Here is a 22,774-nt window from a genome sequence, read left to right on the forward strand (position 1 = left end):
TCGCCTGACTTCAAGATGGCCGCCGGTTGAATAACGCGCGTAGGCATCCCACGTGGTGCCGGGCTCTCACTCCATTCATTTCAGGACTACGCGCTGCTCAGGCGGCCCCTCTCATCGTCCGCTTCACTCACTGTTCGGCAGCAGGTAGGCGGGCGGGGTCTCTCTTCGCGCTCACTGCTCCAATCTGCCTCGGGGGACGCGCGTGTCAGCGTCGTCGCTTCCCTTTCTGGTGTCAGCGTCGTCGCTTCCCTTTCTGCCGTTCCTGGTGCTGGCTTCTCCTCAGGCAGGGCGCGCCTCGCGCTCCTGTTCTTTTCTTGTTGCGGGCTTCCACACGCTTCGGGTGTGTCGCGAGTGGCGGCGCTTCCGCTGGTTTTCTTGACCAGCCCTTCACCGGACTCGCTAGTGTGCTGGTGTTCCGGGGAGAGCAGCTAGCTCCATCCCATCCTCGTCGCCAGCTGTCATGTCCTAAGGGCACCAGTAAGGACAGACACAGGGGGTTCTATCAGGACACTTTATTCTCTCGTCCTTACACCAGCTTGCCCTGCACTCGACTGCCTGTCCATCCCCTTTTTTCCGCCCCTTCCTGTCCCAGGCCATACCTCCGTTCCTCCACCCACTCTGCTCCGCCCACACCAACCACTAGACCACCTCATCTCTACACCTAGGTGGGGGAACTTCCAATTTATGCCAGGCCATCTGCTCCAACAATCTCTAAATGTGCACCTTTGTGTTTGTCTCGAGTTCAGAACACTAACTACTGAAACATGGAAGAAATCTATCTATCTATCTATCTATCTATCTATCTATCTATCTATCTATCTATCTATCTATCTATCTATCTATCTATCTATCTATCTATCTATCTATCTATCTATCTAAAGTCGTCCTTGTTACTTAATTTGGATAAAAGCTTATAAAAGTTTCATAAATTCCATGAAAAAGTGCAGATAACTTTGCACCAAAAAATGAAATTCCTCACTTACAGTGCGCAAACTATAACTCACACCGCCATGTGCTGCTCATGACCTCACATATGACATCACAGATAACATCTTCAATGATATAATAACAGATGACGTCTCATAATGGAAGCACACACAGGCAGGATGTGGTTGGTGCTCCATCTCTGTCATCACTTTCTACATAACTACCATTGTCACTAACAACAAAGGTGATAACGCAGCTCTAACGTTAAAAAACAGTAAATCATGAAAAAATGAAAGTCTTAAAATAGTTTCAAGAATTATACTCAAAAGCTTTGAAGAATAGCAATTAATACACAGTTTAATGCTCAAGGGTTACTGAGCAGGGAATCGGTACACAATACCTCTCTGGTATACCATTTTATTCCACCTTTACACATACACTTGATTTTTTACTTGATCGCTTTCTCTATATTTTATTCTATTGATATTTGTGCACAGGTTTTTTTGGAGTAGATTTACTAAAAGACATGACATGTATTATATGCTTAGCATATACAAATAATTTGCAAACTTGCCCGCAACGAGTACACGTGACAAATTTACCTGGGAAGGAAAATGTCCATCTTCATCCTCCTCATGCCATTGGTCCACTGGGCAATGGTTCTGGCAGTGAGGTGAGATTCTATGTGGCATAGAGGTGTCATTCGGTCGCTAGGAAGCACCACGAACATGCTGACCTTATTCCCAATGTAGGGCAGCTCAGTCACTGTAAATCGGTGCTGGGAAGGTGTTTGAAATAGACCTAAAAAATGTGATATCATCATACATCAGCAAGTGTTTTATTTTTGTTGTCTGCTTGAATAATTGGTCATTCTTCATAATCAAGTCAGTATTGAGAGAATACAGTTACCAGATAGTCTGGTGTCCATATCATAGAGAAAATCTGAGATCAAAGCCACAAACACATAATTAATCCTATCGATGGCCAATCTAATAAGACCTGGTTCAGACATACAACAGCAATGGTCCAAACTCACCTAGAGAAATCAGAGGTCAAAGCCACCAAGAAACAGTTCACCCTATCGATGGCCAATCTAAAAAGGCCTGGGTCAGACATAGAACAGCAGTGGTCCAAACTCACCTAGAGAAATCAGAGGTCAAATCCACCAAGAAACAGTTCACCCTATCGATGGCCAATCTAAATACGCCTGGTCCAGCAGACATAGAACAGCAGTGGTCCAAACTCACCTAGAAAAATCAGAGGTCAAAGCCACCAAGAAACAGTTCACCCTATTGATGGCCAATCTAAAAAGGCCTGGGTCAGACATAGAACAGCAATGGTTCCAAACACACCCAGAGGTGTCTGCAACATGCTGCATCATGCAGATTAGAAGATACTATACAGCAATGAGAAGAGGCAGTTCCATCCAGCTACGCAAATCTAACGAATAGCTCAAGATACATCCAAAAAGTACTGACCCAGAGTTCTTTAAAAATGTGCTGTCAAAAAAACTAGAGACCTATCCGTCTCACAAACAAAAAACAGAAATGAAGCACAGAACCGGGTGGCTAAGAAGTGTAGATGAGAACATTTGTGACACAATGACGCACCACTCAAGTACTGCTTACTTAGGCTGAAACAGAACAAGTTAGAACATTATGGACAGCTCCTATTTTGCTTTTGGAAATATATAAAAAGGATTGACTTATGCATTAATATGGTTACAGATGATTTTAAGATGCTCGTTGATTCCAGCATGGGCAGGAGCTCACCCTTGGACTACCTTTGAATGGTTGGTAACAGATCCAATACAAACTAATGATCTGGTAACCCATCTTTTATCCAATGCATAATTCAGAATTGAAAATGTACTGTGATGTAATTTATTCCAATGAAATGCGTACATGTTAAAGTTTTTAAAAATTCACCAACATTTGAAAAAATATACCCTATTTATTTTGTACTGAATGCATGGGAGCTCTGATGGCCTGTATCTTATTGTGCTTGAATGCAAGTATATCACATTCTGTTCATGGTTTCCAAACGAAGCCTTTAGCATAGTGAAAAAATATTTGAAAAAATACACCTTATATCTTTTTCCCTTAAGGCATGGGTGCTATGATGCCCTGTATTTAACTGTGTTTGAATGTAATTATATCCTATTTAATTTCCAAGAGATGCCTTTGGCCTAGTGATAAACAAAAGTAATTTTCCACTCCTGTGATACACACTGAAGTGTATCCACTTCCTCAGCCTTAATCTGCATTGCTGGGTTTTCAAAGACCTGAGGTAAATGGTTGAAGGGAGGGTGCTGTATAAACCATCTCCTCGGATTTCCAGCGATCCATTAGAGGGACTGGAATGGTGGATCTTAAACCATCTTCATCTGTACCTTCCACTGATGTTCTCCCCAGTTCAAAGAGAGGTGGAGGAATGTCTGTCTCTGCAATAAACACTGCCACTGCGTTGACCCATGCTCCATGGTAGGACCATTCACCTGCCCCCATTGCTACTTCACCTGCCACAGCACACACACCAGCCCACTGACCACCTCCACACCGAACACACCACAGACACCACCTGAACAAAAACGCCAACTCGCATGCGCCCTTCTCAACACACGGTCACTATGCAAACACAGAACAGAAATTTGGGACCTCATCTCTACCTACACATCCAACATCCTCTTGCTAACTGAAACCTGGCTCAACCCTACTTCTGTGCCCGAAAATTACCACGGCAATACACGAAAGATACAAGACCATCCACTGCAACAGCATCAACAAGCCTGACAAAGGGATCACCATCATACACAATGAATCCATCCAATGCACCTCCACGAATGACAACATCACCCCAGGCATGGAACACCTCAACTTCCAACTCCAAGTAGACAGCAAAACCACCATCAGGGGCACTTTTTTTACCATCCTCCAGGACCACATCCAGCCTTCTGCAACTTCATTGTTGACTTCTTCACTGCCCTTGCCATAGATTCCAACAACTAGATTTTCCTCATCGACCTCAACTTCTATCTTGACAACCACAATGACATCAGCACTACTAACCACTTTGAAAGCTTCAACATTGGACTCACCCAACTCATCCACGATCCCATGCACACCACAGGCCACATGATAAAACCCATCTTTACCTCCAGCGACTGCATCAGGTACAGCCACACCACGAAACTCACTTGGACCGACCACTCCATCGTTCACTTCAACATCACCAGCTCACGGGCCTCCGCCTCACACCGCAGCTAGAGCAAAGTCTCAAAGGACAAATGGATCAATGCCCTCAAAACTATCCACCCCATCTCCGTCACCAACCTAGACCAGAACATCAGAAACAATTGGATCACCAACTGTGCCAACAGCATTACTCCCATTGGCAATAACACCCGCAGAAGGTCCACCAAGCAAGTCAGCTAGTACACTGAAGACCTCAAAACCAGTAAATGCCACTGTAAACAAATGGAAAGAAGATGACGCAGCAGCAAGGACGTGACCGACAAGACTGCCTTCAAGATAGCCCTCAACCTCTACCACAGACAGTTGAGAGAATCAAAGAAAAAGGTCTTAGCCTCACATATTGAATTAAGCTCCAATAATCTTCAACATCATCAAAGATTTCACTAAATCCTCAGCTGCAAAAAACCGCATTACCCCCTCACCGGAACTCTGAGACAGCCTTGCAAACTTCTTCCACGATAAGTTTGCCAACATCTACAGATAATTCAAACCCAAACCCACCAACTTCTAAAAGCAACACAACGACCCGCTACCAGCATAGACATCCGAATAACCAAATGGAACTAGCTCGTCCCAAAGGACACCGCCTCCATCATGAACGTGGTCCACTCAGGAGCCCCAACCGACCCATGCCCTCACTACATTTTAAACCTAGGTGAGGCCAGAATCAGCCACATACTTACCACCTTGTTCAATGCCTCATTTGCTACGGCCACCTTCCCAGGGACTGGAAACACGCAGAAGTCAACGTCCTACTAAGCAAACCATTGGCAGACTCCAGCTAACTCAACAACTACCGACCAATCTCCCTGCTACTGTTACCGGCCAAAATATTAGAAAAAGCAGTCAACCAACTACTCTCTGCACATCTGGAATGGAACCTCCTACTCGACTCCTCCAAATCCGGATTCTGCAGCAACCACAGCACTGAGACAGTGCTCATTGCGGCTACCGACGCGATCCGAACCCTACTCGACCAAGGAGAGCTTGTGGTTCTGATCCTCCAAGACCTCTCAGCAGCCTTTAGTATAGTCTCCCACCACACACTCATCACAAGACTGCACAACCGAGGCATCCAAGGAGCCGATCTCAGATGGCTTGCCTCTTTCCTCACCGGAAGAAAACAAAAAGTCTGCCTCTCCCCCTTCACCTCTGAACCCACAGAAAGTGTCTGTGAAGTACCCCAAGGTCTTTGCTCAGTCTCACCCTCTTCAACACTTACATTAAACCTCTAGCCAGCATTGCCAAAACCAACAGGCTCAACATCATATACTACACTGAACTCATCCTCTCCCTCTCCGTAGACACCGCCAACACCAAGATCAACTTCCACAACTGCATGACAGATGTCGCCAACTGGATGAAGGACAACTGCCTGAAGCTCAACACGGACAAGACAGAGGTTACGGAAACAAAAGCTCCTCATAGCACGCATTCTGGTGACCCACAGAAATCGGACCTACTCCTACCCCCAATGACCACGCTAGGAACCTATGCATCATTCTGGGCAACAAGCTAACCATGATGACTTAGATCAACTCCATCTCCTACTCCTGCTTCTTCATCCTCTGCATGCTTCATAAGATATTCAAATGACTACCTCAAAGCTCAAGATGCACCATCACCCAGGCCCCCATCTCCAGCTGACTGGACTACGGCAGCGTTCTCTACACAGGAATCGCAGCTCACCTCCTTGGACAACTACAGACCATACAGAAAGCCACATCCAGACTCGTCCTTGACCTCCCTAGACAAACCCACAACACCCCCTACCTCAGGGAGCTCCACTGGCTCCCTGTACAGAAAAGATGCCAGTTGAAGCTACTGACCCATGCATACAGGGCCCTACACAGCTGCGGACCCACCTACTTGAACCACTGCCTGGACTTCCATCAGCCCACCAGGCACTTCCATTCTGTGTCCCTTTCTCTAACCCTCACTCCCGCATCCAATGTAGTAGAAACGGAGGTCACTCCTTCTCCAACCTAGCAAAGACTTGAAAGGAGCTAAAATTTCATCTACTGACCTCCCCATCTCTTCCAGAGTTCTGAAAGCCCCTGAAGACCTGTCTATTTGGCTACTCAACTGGACCCTGCCAGTGCCTAGATACCCTCATGGGCGAAAAGAAGTGCTCCACAAATCTAGCGATTGAATGATCTGTCTGTAGAAGACGGATTACTTTATTGTAGCTTTAGACTCATACCACCTAGTATTATAAGACATAGATTGAACATTCAGGCACATATTAATCACTTAGGTTGAACTTTGACTAAAAGATGTTTACAACAAACATTTTAGTGATCAGATTTTTACAGTGATGTAGATCTGGCATCAATGCTTAATTTTAGCGTGTGACTTCTGGTGCTCGGCAGCAGCACTTAATTCTCAACACCAACCCTTATGATAGTCCGCCACATGGTGGTGGTGTTTGTTTCATTTTGGATGAGCACAACAACAGTTGTTTAATGATTCAATGTATATTAAAACTTTATAATACCTGCCACCCACACCATTCTTATAGCTTTGGCTGGCCTGAAAAAATCTGAACTGTCACACTCGTGGGAATGTAATGGTTAGTGGTTGTGTTGGTACTGTCATTGGCAGGGCAAGGAGTGGTGCAAGCTGCAGTGGCCTCCTGAGAAGGGCCCTGGCAATTAGTTATCACAAATTAAGCACTGCCTGGTAGTATACATTTACAACACTTGTAAACAACTATACATACTCATGATACTCATTTAGAATCTATTAAGTGCCAAGGCAACATTGACATACTCTTGCCATTTATTTTATGGGCCTATATTCTAAATTCAGACCTGAAAACAAGCCCATAAACACTATTACTATTTCCTAAATGGTTTGATTGACAATTAATTGGGGAATCCAGCATAGTCAATCTAATTACGTTTCTCAAGGAAATCTTTGAAAGGGAAGGGTATCTTTCTCAGATAATTAGTGACAATAAAGTACAGTTTGTTTCTCTTGAACTGAGGAATTTCCTAGCTGGTACTGGTATAGAACGTAGAGTCACATCCTTATATCATCCACAAGGTAATGGACTTTTAGAGAGGACAAACTTATCTAGGGTTATGTTCAGTGGCTTTCGCTAGTAGTTAAGCCGTAGGCCACGTATTACACCATATAGTGTTACTGAAGACACACTGTTTTTCCCCTAATAGATAGACAATCTTCCTCTGTTCTCAGTGAGTATGCAAATGGAGAGAATAAATCCTTTCATTATAAAAACTGAATAACCTGACCAAAATAAAAGCCAAATTGGGGAGAAGCAGGGGAAATGTAAAACTTATTATGAGAAGAGATACAGGTTCCAGAAAACTGTTTTAAGGTTGATGACTGAATCAGAAAAATACCTAATTTATTCACAACGGTATTGCAAATAATTCTTATCCATGTCAAGTAAACAAATTAGGAAAAACTCTTTATGGACTAAAGAAGGGAAATGGTGGAATGTCAACCAAGTATGGAAAGTTCCACAGGAGAGTTTGAATGTCACTGGGAATAGGCAACGCTCTAGCAACATTTTTCATCATCTAGATTTTGCTACACAGTTAAAAAAAAAAAAAAAAAAAAAAAGGAATGCATATTTGGGAGGCTGCAATGAAATATCAGCACAATGATTGGAGAACAAACAAGTCCTGTGTAATTCTACCTTAACGTTAGACACAACTAGTTCTGATATTGAACAAGGTAACAAAAGCTGTAACAGTAATAATGGCTACAACAATCGTCATTTAAATGGGTCTGCTTCAACTGCGGATGAGAGCTGTACTTATGCACATTGTGAGAGGCGAACGTGTCCACATAACCATAAAACTCAAGGATTATGTAACCAATTAATCGTGTTTATATTTTATCATCTCTGTGTTGTAGTCCTTTTTTTGCTTATTGTTTCGTACCCTTCTTATCCTTTTGTTTTCCATTTCCATTGTCCTTTGTAAGAAGGGCAAAAGGTTGTGATTTTGACTTTGTGTGCACAGTCTTGGAATGGTCACACTGTGGACGCGAGCCACTTGATATACCTGGTGTGTAACGATTGTAACAGTTATGTTTTGTAGTGTCCTGTCTACTTTGCCTTGTATATGACATACATTAAATTGCCCTCTGCTTTCTACACCCTGTTATAGATACCTCCCCATATATAATTAGTTGTTGCTTCTCCATTTAAGGTTGAATTATATGATACCCTATATGTTCACCACCAAAGCTAGGATGCTATGACACTCTGTATTTTCTCCACCTATGCAAGGATGTTTTGTTACTCGTCATTTTGAACTATCCATGCGTGGTATTCTGTCCTTAAAGCTGTTGGTTTACAATATTAAATCTCCTTCTCTGTGTGATAAAGCTTTATAATGTAAGGCCACCTAAGTTGCATGTGTGGTGCTTTATAAACAACAAACAGTATTCGTGAGGTAAATACCTCCTCACTCACTCTGAAATGGACTGACACAACAATGCCAAGCCAAATTATCTAAACCTCCAAACAGCTGGCAGAATGAAAGTACAGCAGACCTTTATCAAAATGGGATAAACTCGAACACAGAGAACAGTGAATCTAAGGAGCTGTGCTTACTCATCCATGTCATGCCAACATTCACCAACTATTGGGCAAATAAACAGGGCTTTCCGCTTTGCCCCTGGGCAGGGTTTTATGGCGCTATAGTCTAAAACAAGTCGGTGAAGTGTTTGAACATACATAAAAGGCCGCCATGTTTACCATAATTGACGTCAGCTGTCTGGTGCATCATGGGTACCTTCAGGACGGACCCCTCAGTGCTGATGAACGGTAACGTCTGTGTGTCTGTAAAGGAGAACTTCTTTTGCCAAGTGCTTTTAAAATACATGGAGCTCACCAAAGCTACTTGGGTCAAAGGTGAGGCAGAGCCGTCCAAGGTCAGAAAGTCTGGCATTCCACCTAATTGAGAAATAAAAAACAAAAGAAGCACAATTCCCTTAGGATTGGGGAAAACAGTTACAAATATATATACATTCTTCTACAGTGCTACACAAAGAAACGCGACAAATGAACGTTGTGTGCAACAAATCCCTGTGTTGTTTAAGTGGGATTCATCTGTTTTGAGACTGGGCAAGTGGACACGCAACAGCGCAATGCACGGATCGAAAAAATGATGACGTTCAAGCATATTAGTGAGCCGGAACCATGGTTTGAGCCCCTGCCACCATGTCTACTATGAAGAACACAGTAGGCAAGGAACGGAAGCCTCCGCGGAACAAAATGCCTTCATGCAATGGCTTATAGGCGCGAGCCGCCCACCACTGGGTCCTGCAAGTCAAAGGAGGTCTCAAAAGTCTGTAACAATCAGCGCGGGGCACGATGTGGCAGAGTTGAGCTTTTTGACTCAGCGGACTGACACTTTCTCTCCAGTGCCTTGTGGCCCTCCGGTTGCTGCTTTTCAACAGTGAATGATTGGTACCTGCACTGGACAGGTCTTGACCAAACAACTATTTACAGTTACTTGACAAGTCCCGGTGTATTTATGCAGTACCCCTTGTCCTCCCTTCCTCGTCCCAGTCCTTGGTGTCTAAGGGTGAACCCTACCCCATATGAAGCATACAAGGTTGCAAATGCAAAATAGATAACCTCACAGACCAGAAAACACGTATTTTTAGTCCTTTAAATCTTTCTACCAAAAATAGTCTCTTACCCATATAACCCGTACCCTCCACAGGAAGTCCTGTGTTACATGTTTTGCTGTGGAGAACAGGGCTTTCCCATAATTCAGGTAAGTGCCTACCATGTGTATAAGATCTCTGGTCCGCTAGAGTGCGTCTAACTTCCCTCTCGCCACTCCCCGTTCGCTCCTGGTTTATCTGCCCTAGCTTTGGTTGGGAAGGTGTTGAAGGGGAGAGTGCGGTCATAAAGGTCCTCGTCCCAGGAAGTTCCCTCACTCCTTCCAGGACTCTTGTGGTGTTGAGTGAGCAGACTGACTAGCATCCAGGAGGCGGGCCGCCCGCTCCAAGTGCATATTTTATGTAAATTAACTCGTGGACGTGTGTAAAAAAGGTGTACATGAGAGTTGCCTTGGTCTGTTTAAGCACTAGCTGAGGACGGTCTCATTTTGTGATCAGCCATGGAGGGTACAAATGTTCTTGTAAAAGACATCATGTGTTGGAGGAGGAGATCCGTCCCTCCAGAATTGGTTTTTCTCTAGAACAGTTGAAGAAAATTCTGGATAAGACCAAATATGGATGCTCCTCAGGAGGACATTTTCAGTTACGATGACCACCCCCCCACTACAGACTTTTCAGCACTTCATAAATATATATTTTTTTAAAGAGAGTGGAAAGAGATTAATAAGACTGTATTTCCAAGGTTTTTGAGCAAGCAATACCCTTTGGAAGGGATTGATGTTGAATTTCCTCAGCTGCTAAGGTTACCTCTCTGCTTGCAAGCATGTCTCCTTCCTTGGCAACAGATGAGTGCCTTCCTAAGGATCCAGCCAGCAAAAAGATGGAGGAAGCACTGAAAAGAGCATATGCGGATTCAGATTTCTTGCCCCACTCTTCTAGTTATGCAGCCTATGCCACTAAAGCACTATGGAAGGTCTTTCAGGGTCTCTAGGACGGCGGACAGAAAAGGAGGACTGCATAGATGTGTTCTACACCATGGAGTTAAGGGCGTGTTTCCTATCAGGTATTGCCAGGCAATCCGTAAGCTTTGGTTGGGGTCTGGCAATAAGTGATGGATGTCCCAATTGTCAAACTGTGTGGTTCCCCTGTTCTATTTAGAGTCAGGGCAGTACCAGGCTTCTGACAGCAGAGCCTCAGCTAACACCGCCAGTAAAAAGCTTTGACCAACAACCATCCGCTATGTGTTGGGCAGTCACAGTATGCCAGAAGATCTTCCCTACTTAGGGCGCTCCTTCTAAGACATTTTTTCTTATTCAGGACCACCAGAAACATCAAAGAAATGACCCCAATGTGCTGGAACAAGGATTCCTGCGTGTCAGAGCCACTAATGCTTTGTTTTGAAGAAACAACCCCCCATTTTAGACATTTGTTTCTGCAAAACAAAACAAAAAGCCATCCATCCACCATGCATGGTGAACAGCTGGCATTTCAGCTTTGCCTAAAGGGTTTCCACTGCATAAGAAGCTGCACCTGTGGCAAAATGATCTCTAATTATTGAGGGTGGTGTTCTAACAAGAAGACAAAGGTGATGGTCTCCACCAACATGAAGGCTTGGCACGCCACCTATTGTACTTTAAATGACTCCATAAATAATTTATTAAGCATTTGTCTTGCATCAGCTCAGATGTTGCATAGATGTTGACAGGAACTTTGGGCAGGATTAAGTAAGACGTCTCGCAACTAAAGTTGCTGCACTGCAAGGCGTGAAAGGGAGAGCGCAGAACTGCACCATACCTGCCAAGATGTGGAGCTGTTCTCGTTTCTGCCTGCGCACTTTTGGCAGCCATGCACCAACGCAGATACTCTTGCACCAAAGTGCAGGGGTGTCTGTGTTCTCTAAAGCATACGTTTTGTAATGGAAGGGGTTCCTTCCAGTAAAAACAAGCATTGACATAGCCAATAGGTCTCGCCTTTGGGACCTTATAAGTGTTTAGCCATGCAACAGTTGCATAACTAAATACTTATAAGGTCCCAAAAGCGAGACCTATTGGCTATTCCAAGTGGCCATGCGGCCGCGAAAGTAATCGCGATCAAACATCAAAGCGGCCGCAAAAGTGAAAGTAATCGCGGAAAAGCGCGGCGCGCGTGCCCGCGCACATGCACTGTAGCTCTAGGCTGGCCTGGTAGCACTTTTTGGAGCCCTCTCAAAAAGTCTCGCCAGACCAGCGCATGCGCTGGGTCAGGCGAGACCTAAAAACTTTGCTTTACGGCTTTTCCGACTCTGTATGTGTGTGGTCAATGCAGCACACATGCAAAGTGGGAAAAACAAGGAGAAATTAAAACAAATCTCCTCGTTGTGCCTGCCTCAAGGAGGTCTTGGATTTTGGTGCAAATCCTTGTCAATGATTCTTTGTAAATAGGGATTTGCATCAACCCCCATCTGTGCTTGTAACACAACCCTGATGCAAAGTGTTAGTAAATCTGGGCCTTTGTCTCTAAAATGGCAGTGGGTGCTTGTGAATGAGACGGGGGATGTCGTCACATTAAATAAAAAGGCGGATGGGAGAGAGCAGCCCTGCCTTCTACGGATAGAGACTCTGGGCCATGAGTAATCCAAGCGCATCATTGCTTCCTAGCTAGGTTTATTATATTTAAATACCCATATATACATGCATCTCAACTTATCCAATGCACAGTGTGAGGCGTTCAAATATAGTAGTATTTGCATTTCAGCTTAGCACCCTTGGCACTCTGGCACTGCTGGGATTATTTGCTCATTCACCATGGAAGAAATAAAGAAAGAGGACTAGTGCATGCTCTGCCCAGCTGCGAGCGGTACAACATGTCTCCATTTGGTGTGCTGCTACAGTGAGCTCCCTGCATGCTCTCATTTCGTTTTTACTCTGTGTTCTTTGAGAAAATAAATGATTAAGAGTACAGTAATATTTTCTCTTCCTTTTATACAGCTGGGCGGCAGGCAAGACTTGCACAGTTCACAGAGATGCCAAGGTACGTGCTCACTGCGCCACTGGATTCAAGCTAGCCTGGCAGATGAGGGGAGATGCCCTGAAACCGCTCCCAGGATGCTTGTTTCTGGTCCAGGGAGGACCTGGCTTGGCAGTTCGGGCTGGGCTGGACTGTCCCCATGAGGCACAGGGTCAGGACTGATTTACATATGGCTGGGTCCACACTGGGGTGGCATGGTGAGCAAAAGAACGATGGATTAAACCCAGATCTTTGTGACTGGGGGTGAATGTTTGCATTGTTCAGGATTTCGTCCATCATTTGTTCCTTTTGCTAAGGTACAAAAAGAAGCATCGATGCAATGGGTTCACAGACAAAATGAGGATATATATTTAAAAACCTTCAATTTCCACTGGCAGTAATTACGAACGTAAACAACTCAGTGAATATCCTGAATGTACCATTTGGGTTACCAATATACAGTTACTCTTCACAAAGTTCAACACTTCCATCCACTGCAAGAAGTCAACTCACAGCTCTCATATTTCCTAGATACTAAAGCTAAGGTTTTATAACATTCCTGTATGTAAATATTGTACATTAACTGTTTTAAATCTGTTTAATATCAGAATAGGAAAGGCAATATCAATCGGTTATAGCTATACAACAGTAACATCCCACAAAAGTATTGTTTTTAGAAAACAATTATATGTAAATGGCGACCCAGCAGTGTATATGTTGGCATGCCATTGCAAGTTGACTTGTAAACCTGTAGTGCCGCCATCTTGAGGGGGTCACAGGAATCTTTTTCTTACCTCCAATCTGATGGATCACCCACTCGTTTATCTGGGCAAGTGTCCTTGAAGGCTCACTGAAATTTGTTGGCTGCAGGCTACTGTTTGCCCACAGCGCAGTCTGCTCTACGAAGTGAGGCGAGAGACGGACGCCAGCTTGCAGAAAAAGTGCACATGCCAGGCGAATGACGCTGCCTTGACTGGAGTTGGCCAGCTCCTCATACACAGTACGCAGGAAGTCCTGGACTCTTTCATCTGATGGTAAAAGAAGATCCGCATGAAAGAATGAGTATTATTGTACAGCGCCTACTACCAGGAAAATGAGGCTTTTTAAACTTAGCACTAGAAAGAGGTGGCCCAATACTATTGCTTTGGGATATGAATTTTCAGGTGAAGACTGCAGTAGTCTCATTCCAAACCACCAGATACCAAACTTTCCACAAACCCTGCTGACCTTAAGGAGGCCTTTTTGTATCTTGTCAAACTACAAAAGGCAAAGCTTCCAATACAGTCCCAGATTACCAAATAGGCAAAGTAGGCACCAGCCTATGGGCCCCACTCTTTTTAGGGGGCCTGGCTGGACATTGAACACGACGTCATGCAAAAGGCAGACTTTCAAGATCTGAAAGATTTCACTACAAACAAATCGAGGAAAGTAAATATTTAAAGTTTTATTAACGTTTTGTTGGTTTATTAAAATTATTAAAATTAAAAAAGATGTTTTAAATGTAATAACATTATAATTGTTAATGTTTAGTTTTGTGTGATAAAATTGGAGGTTGGTAACATTTGGAGATAATTTGCGAGGGTATTGGTGGGGGGGGGGAGCGAAATTTCGACTGCCTAGGAGCCTCCACGGGGTTTAATCCAGCTGTGTTCCAATGTCTCCTCAAGTAGGAAGCCCTATCATACACCCCAGAATTTAGGACATACTTCGATCAATGAGTCTTCTTCTCTGTTTCTTCACGGTGTGCTCAAATGCCTGAATCCCTCTGGCACTAGAGCTAGCAAGGCATGGCATTCCACCGAGCTCAGTGGTTTGGCTTCAGGATGTGGCCTTTGACCCCACGCTGCATCCAATCCGCTTCGTGACACAGCCCTTTGGGCCCACCCTTCGGATGCACTACCAATTTCTGTATGCAATTACCTCACAATGGATGTATGGAATAAAAAGATTATCAATAAATAGATAGTGAAAAGAGAAATTGTTTGTGGCTTCAATGTTGTCTTTGATGATACCAATGGATGATGCCACTCACACACTCACACAACACACACACACATGAAACGAACCTTCACCTCTCCCCTCACAAAGACATTGTTGCTAAAATTCTAGATGGCACCACTCAGATCACAAAATAATTAGGTGAAGACGCTGCTGGCCACAGACTGCTTCATCTCTGCAACTAAGTTATGTCATTCGCATTTGTGTAGCGCTAATCACCAGTGGTGTGTCACTGCAGAGAATTCTTTATCTGGGAGCCGTTTCCCACGTGAATTCATTTGATGTGCGGTGTAATTGTCATATAGGGAAGCACTGTCTTGATCGTGCATAGATGGTAGGCATACTTTTTTAGGTTTTACTTTTTGCTGACTTTTAACAAAACTAACATCTGCAACTTCCGTGGTGTGTCATGTGGCACTAACATGAGCAACATATCTATGAATAAATATGAAAATGCACACATTTTCAAGAAGGTGTGCATAAAAAATAATAAAAATTCAACAGTGATGTGTTCTTAATCTGCAGAATTACTCGACTACATGCATATCTGGACAACACAGAAATTAGGGTACAGGAAATGGACTGTGGCCCCAGTGATATAACACAAGCAACACAAAAAGGTACTACATTTAGGGGCATATGTACAAGCCCCTATCGCCATCACACCATCACTTTTACAGACGTTGTGGTGGCGATAGGGGCTGCGCCTTATGTGAAAGGGAGCGTTAAGCCACTTAACGTGGCTTAACACTGCCTTGTGGATAGGCCCCCTTTCACGCTATGGTTAGCGTGAAAGGGGCGTGCAGTGGGTGTTGTGATATGTGTTACACCGCAACACCCATTGTATTTGACGCCTCCTATGTACAAGGGTGGCGTACATAGGAGGCAGAGCCAACATTAAGACCAGGAAAATCCTGGTCTTAAGTTGACGAAACAAGGAGAAATGCATTATTTATTCTCGTTTTTGCTTTTTCCATGTGTGCTGCCTTGTGCATGGAAAAAGCAAAATGCCATGGTTTGTTTATGTGCAGGAAAATCAAACAGCGCATATGTGAGCACCAGAGTAATATCCGGTGTAAGAAAAGCACTACTATGATGACAGAACACTTACCGCAGGCTAACCATACCACAAATGATATGCACTGGACTGTAATTGAACAGATAAAACCAGGCAGGAACATACAAGGGGTCCTATTTGAGAAAGAACAATGTTGGGTCTACCGCCTTTCTACCCACAAGCAGAGACTGAATGATAACATCCCAGTCCTTAAACAGTAGTTACCTCAACTCAGTATCTATCTTGATGTAAGGCCTTTGCATACGGAGAGTAGTGATAAGATCACCACTTGTGGACTCGTTCACGAGTGCGGTGTTGGGGTTCCCTACAGGTTTCTAACATTAACACGGGTTCCCTCTACGGATCACTACCACCGAGCACAACGAGTCACATACAGCACATGGCTCTAGATGAAAACACATTCACCGGAACAAGACACCTACATTGAACTTTTAATCGTGTATGGAGTATCTTAGGTGAGTCTTTGTACCCGATTACTATGATGAGTCTCCCACGTTATATGGCTCTAGATGAAAACACAGGCCCCCGGAACAAGGCTCCTACACTGAACTTATTATCGTGCTACAGTTGTATGTATGTAGTATCTCAGTTCAGTCTGTGTACTTGATTACTATAATGCTCACGCAGAGACACACCAAACTACTGGATACTACATTTAACATATGGCATACTTGTATCTCCATCGTTTGGGCTCACAGTGGTGGGACTTTTTAGCCCTTCCTTATACTTTACTACTCTGGGAAGTTTTGAATTCCAATACAATTGATTTAGGCGAATCTTGCACTACGTGTTATTTTGAAAAAAAGAAAAACTATGCCACCTTTATGGTCAGCGTTCTACTCCTCTCAGGGTGGTGGACGCAGACGTATGTTTCACCTCAAAGGGCACACACCACGACTCGTTATAAGACTGTCTATTTGTAAACTGTAATGTGACATGTTTGTCTGCCCATGTATTCTTTTGTCTTACAGAGTCGTAACGCCTTCAGAAGTCCTGAAGGCGCCACCAGAACCGTATGTAGTACGGTTCTCTTGAGGCCACAGGTTAGGGTGCACCTTAGCGTGTGCATACCGCCGTGGCCCGTGGTCCTGAGGAAAGCCTTGCGATAGGCACTAAGAGGCTGAAACATGTAGACCACATCTCACTATCTTTCAGGATGTGACCGACCAATTCACTCAGGGGCATAACCGGCAAGGCGATGCGATAAAATCGTCGCCGCTTTAGCGTTCATTTTTGGACGAAAAGCGGCACAGCATGGACACGCTAACTAGTGAATCCATGCCTTAGCGCCTGTTTCCTGAACGCCCAGCTTTGCATCTCTAATGGGATGCAAAGGGGGCGTTCCTTCCCAAAATAACTGGAGAAATGTCGCTAACCAACATTTCTCTAATTATCAAGGTGTACGCTAACATGCAGAGCGATAAGAAAAGTAGCGCTAACCGCGGTTTTCGCTACTTTCCTTATGCCTGCTTTTATTCTGACTTAGCCATGTAATCCAATGGGAGGTGGATTACATGGCTAAATCCACCCTGCCCTATCAGCAAGGTATCGCTGGTCGCAGTGCGATTATCGCTGGATTTCCAGCGATAATTGCACTGTTTTGGGGCTAACGCATGGATTTCTATCGCTTGGGAGATAAGCGTTGCTGATAGCACGCTATCTCCGCGATAGAATCCAGCATTAGCCTGCGATAATTATCCTCGCGCTAAGAGCGCTGAGTGATAATTATCGCAGACCCTTGCTGATATGCCCCTCAGTCTCAACATCCACTTCACTACAGTTTTTAATCTTGCTTTGCTACTCCGCCATTAAAAACCCTTTGGACTAGTAAAGGCAATTTTAACCTTTGCACTATCATTTGCACTTTCACAAAAACAAAAAACCCGCTCCGCTGTAGTCAGGCGTCGCAGCACACCGGAGAGTCACTCGGCCTCTCTAGTGGGAACCCAATGATGAAGCATGTCACCAACTAGGTTGGTGAGTGAGGGTTCTTTTAACAAACAAGAGTGATTCCTCTTGCCAGCCCTTCATGTATTTGGCTTCACTCTTTTATTGTTTAGTTGAGATCTACGTGTATCCAGCACCTTCCAGGATGTAACTCTGGTGCGTCATGTATTTATTGGAGACATATGTGTGCACTCTGCAGTCACAGTCTTGAATTATCTGGGTTGATGTGCCTGTTGTAAAGCATAACGTGTAAGTGTAGGTTACAGATATGTATTTCATACATGATAGCTCAATGGGTTAATAATTTTGCCACAAAGATCCTTATGTATCTGCAACATACAATCCTAATAATACACCCAGTTCACACAGTCACATGTGACTTGCAAAGATGTGTGTTTGTAACCTTGCAGTTAGTTTAAATCGATGTGTCTTTACTGTAATGTTGATAAAATGAGATTCAATGGGACGTAATAAACACAATGGCCGTTATTACGACTGGCTCATAAAACTCTCTATTTCCCTCACCTGGATTTACTGTTACTGGGGGTCCCTGTAATTTCAAGGGGGGGTGACTCATCATGTAGTTTCTGCATATTTTCGCTGGTATTCCACCTGGATATTTTGCCTGTTTACAGCAAGTGAAGTCACCAAGTGGAATACCACTGAGTGAAAGTGTTCCCACTAAACTCAAAATTCTAATGAACCCATTAACTCCTTTTAACATGCCCAGGGGAATTGATGACCCACTTATAATGAGGGCCCAGTTGTCCAAAAATTAAGATATTAGGCCTGTAGTTAGCCAAGAATTTTTGATTATATTAAAATATTTATATTATACTTACACATGGGGGTTTCAGAAACCGCTCTTCATTGATCTGTCATTCGCATTTTACTTCCGCCCACTACAGCATCTAGCATGGGGCAGTCGATCAGATTGCATAATCCACTGGTTAACTTTGAGTGACTGCTTTTTGCTCTACCACAAGGAGCACATCCACACACAAGCAAGTTCCCTTCAGTGCCATTGTTTTTATTTTTTCTCTCTCATTACTTTAGTGTTACCTTTGTGTTTAGAGCCTGAATGGATAGCAGGATGCTTCTGGTGCAGAGTCCATCTTTATCAGAGCACATCTCCTGCCAATGCTGTTGTAACTTCCTTTTGGAGTTCTTTCATTCTTAACTTTTAATTCTTTTTTCTTTGTCTTCTTTCTTTCTTGACTTCTTTTGGTCTTACCTTCTTTCATTATTTTTTCTTTGTCTCTTTCATTCATTCTAGAGGGTTGCAGCAAATGCCAGACTGATTGGCATTTAAGTAATTTCCTTCAATGCAAGAGAGCACTATGGTAATGTGTGGTATTTTGAGACAAAAAGCTTTTTTTCATGTAGCAAATTATTTTTTTCAGATGGATGAGGGCCCTGAAATATCCCCAAACAAAAAAGTTTGGCAAAAACCATGACAAACCAAAACAAGAATTGCTAGAAGGCTGGTGGCCAACGCCAGACCTATTGGCATTTATTTAATATCTATTTATATAATTACCAGAGTACTTACACACACACACTTATACACCCACACACACACCCCTAGACAGACACATGTGGCATTTCTATAGAGCATATGCAGATTACATAGACCCTGAGTCTGAGATAGTCAAAAGAACTTTAACAGCTTAATTTTCTCAACTTGTGAAGTTACACTGCACGTTTATAGTTTGTTTGCCTTGAACAGACCACTGGGCGCAGAGCCCAGGTTTGATATTTTGTCTGTGCTGGCTCTGCCCGCCAGCTGTTCCCATCCATGACACCACTACCACACAAAATAAATTAGATGGTTCAGCAGGATGCGCTGGAAAGGAAAGTGAGCCAGCAACAGCCCCTCATGGTGATGCACAGACGCCATTTTCGATATCTTTAAGTGTCCTGGAACACTGCATCGCGACACAGACGCGGTGATTCACAGCGGCCAACCTGGATTGCAGTTCAGGCTCGCGAACAGCTGCTCGAACCATTGTCTGGGAGGTTCCTTTTCTATTTCAGTACCTAGTAAGGGCTGTATGGTAAACTGCTCTGACATCACAATGCATGTTTACAAAACAACTCCTACTTGTGACACAGGGCTGATGGAACTGCTGTCTGAAAAACTTTGCAGCTATACATGATAGCACAGGATGAATACTTCACACTTTTATTGCACTTCACATTGCGATTCAGTTAGACCCCGATTTACTGAGAAATCGACCAGAGCAGCAAGTAAAGTTGCTGCTCTGCGTTGTGCGATTGAAGAGAGAGCAGAACAGCACTGTATCTACTTAGATGCGCCTCTGTTCGGCTCTCTCCCTGGGCTGGTGCACTTTATGCTGCGTGAGCCTAGGCAGACACCCTTGCGCCATAGTGCAAGGGTGCCTGCGTTGTGTAAGCATACAATTCTTTGTAGCTAGGGATTTGCTTTAAAACCCACTGGTGGTTGCAGAGGAATGCCCATGCACCATCCAGGGAACGCCCCCTTCATGCAAAGTAATGCAAGGCAGCGCTGTGCACTGCACAGCTTTGCGTTAGTCTTGGTTACAATCCAACGCAAATCATGATTTGCCTTTGATTGTAAATACTAGAACAACACTTTGGGGCAGATATAATATTTAATCACGCAGCACAGTGTAGAATCTGCAAAGTGCTGCGTGAAAAGGAGAGAGGAGAAGAGCGCCATATTTACAGAAATATGGCTCTCTCCTCCCCTTTTCCTCGTGCTGGAGCTGAAATCAGTTGCCGTGCGCCACAGAGGCACCTTTGCGCCATGGTGCAAAGGTGTCTCCATGAGTCTAGCATAGGTTTTGTTCTGGAAGGATAGCCTTCCAGTACTAAATACCATGCCTAGACTAACTTTAACCCTTTTCCTTCTCTGTCTGTGTGCTGTTAAGTGCAGCACATGTACAAGGCTGGAAAAGGAAAGAGAAATTAAAGCATTTCTCCTTCCTTGGGCCTTGGTGCAGTTTTCTGACACTTAACCCTGCCTACTTTATTTAGTAAACAGGGTTTATCGTCAGAAACTGTGGGTGGTTGCAATGGAACGCCCATGCTCCACCCATGGTACGCCCTTTGGCGCTAAGTAATGCAAAGCAGCGCTATGTTACTTTCACGTTATTTCCAGCACTAAACAAGTTTAGTGCTGGAAAGTAAATCGGAAAAAAAGATTTTGCGGGGGGAGGGGGCAGTCTGCCTCCGGCGGCCAGAGTTTTGTGGGCGGCAGCCTCCTCCAAACCCGCCCACTCTTACCTGCGGCAGCGCAGCAAATTTAGGATTCGTTTGCCAGCACCCCCTCTGCTCTTACTGCTGCCGCGGGCGGCAAAGGCTGGGACCACCACGGGCTGCAAAAGGCCTAGCTACTCCACTGCCGATCAGCGGCACTTTTGTGATGCGAACACAGCATAAAATCTTAGCATATCTCTCCCTTTGTTTCGAGTTTGCATAAAAAAGTAACGCAAACCCGATGCAAAGTCTTTGTAAATCTTGTCGTAAATCTCTGACCTATAAACAGTTCTTGCATCATATTATATTGTATTGTATTTATATAGCGCCTACTACCCCGGCTGAAGCGTCAAAGCACTTTTTCAGTGAGTAGCACGCTACTCCAGAACCCATAAATGATTAGTGGTGAATTAGTATAGTGAAATATGAAAGTAATTTGAGTGTTAGTCAGTTATCTGGATTCAGAAGGATAGGGGAGGGATAGAAGAGGGAAAAGGTTTGCATTCATATAACGCTTGCTATCATATAACATGCACGTTTAAAGTGACAGTACCGTGCACGTTGTAGCCAAGGGCTCTTTCCAGCTGCCGGAACGTGTTCCCCTGGGCCCCAAACTGCAGCACACCCAAGGAGAGGGAAACACTGGCCGGGGAAACGATGAGGTTGGTTCTGTTGTCAGCGTCTGCCAACTTCTGGTAGAAGCTGACGGCGAAGTCCGTGCTCTGCTCTTTCAGCGCGTCGTGCCGGCCGCAGCATCCTTTCCCGAGGGCGCCAGACGACAAGATCAGCGCGAGCAAGCAGTGCGGATGCATGAGGTGAACCGAGGCGGAAATGACGCACCTGCAACAGAGGAGCACACGGACTGTAAGGAGATGACAAGATACTGGACACATCTGTGTTGCCAATCGGACTTTATCCACAAACTATACCTTTCAGAGTATGGCGATGGTTTCCTTTTATTAATAATTACAAAATCAAAGTGTCCTGTGTTGTGTTTGAAGGTTTGGCGCGAGTGTTAGAATTTAAAAAAATGACCTAATAGGCAGGGCCCCTGGCATTATATGTGAGGTGAGGAGCAATACATGCTGCAGGGTCGACTAAATTATGCAACAGGGAAAGTCAAATTATGCGGCGAAATGAAGCCCATTTTGTGTTAGTATTACCTCATTATTTTGGAATTTTACACGTTAACACTTTCTGGGCAAAGGTTTTGCCTCATTCGTACCGCTTTGACGCCCAACAACAGAAATAAGCTTTAGAAAGGTGACCAGACAACCTTTGCGAAGGGCCTTCCACTGTGCAATAACCTGTTGCTGCTGTGTTTTTTTCTAATACATTTTTGATCCGTTTGATCGTGGGCCATTTTTTTGCTGAAATCTGTAGATTTTGGATTATGTGTCAAATGTGGCAAATCTATCATTATGCGGAAAACACAACTGCTGCTAAATCGCATAGTTCCAGTGGCCATGCTGACAAATCATAGCTGGCAGGTTGTACTAAATAACGCGTGACATCTCCAGACAGATTATGCTTTTCAAACAAGAGCACATTGCATTCTGGGGTTCGTAGTTTCATTTTTTAATACAAAGCACAGTTGCCACATGAATGGTGCAACATGGCACAATTGCTGCAACTGGTCTGGTGTTCTGCATTTTACGCACCTACACTAACGGGAGTAAATTTGAAACACATGACCCTAGACAGCTTTGTAAATCAGAGGATTAGGGCACCG

At 44.2% G+C, this 22,774-nt stretch overlaps 1 protein-coding gene across 1 annotated transcript in view; it reads right to left on the reverse strand.

Moving 5' to 3' along the window:
* Positions 1–22,774, reverse strand: part of SERPINE3 (serpin family E member 3) — a 54,254-nt gene that overhangs the window by 26,958 nt on the left and 4,522 nt on the right. The window contains exons 2-5 of the mRNA XM_085620416.1: positions 21,596–21,882; positions 13,571–13,804; positions 8,917–9,114; positions 1,530–1,728 (exon numbers count right to left, since the gene is read on the reverse strand). Coding sequence (XP_085476542.1) covers positions 1,530–1,728; positions 8,917–9,114; positions 13,571–13,804; positions 21,596–21,854 — 890 coding nt within the window. The 5' untranslated portion in view covers positions 21,855–21,882. The remainder of the gene's footprint in view (positions 1–1,529; positions 1,729–8,916; positions 9,115–13,570; positions 13,805–21,595; positions 21,883–22,774) is intronic.

This window comes from Triturus cristatus, chromosome 8 (assembly GCF_964204655.1).
Source record: "Triturus cristatus chromosome 8, aTriCri1.1, whole genome shotgun sequence".
Lineage (NCBI taxonomy): Eukaryota > Metazoa > Chordata > Amphibia > Caudata > Salamandridae > Triturus > Triturus cristatus.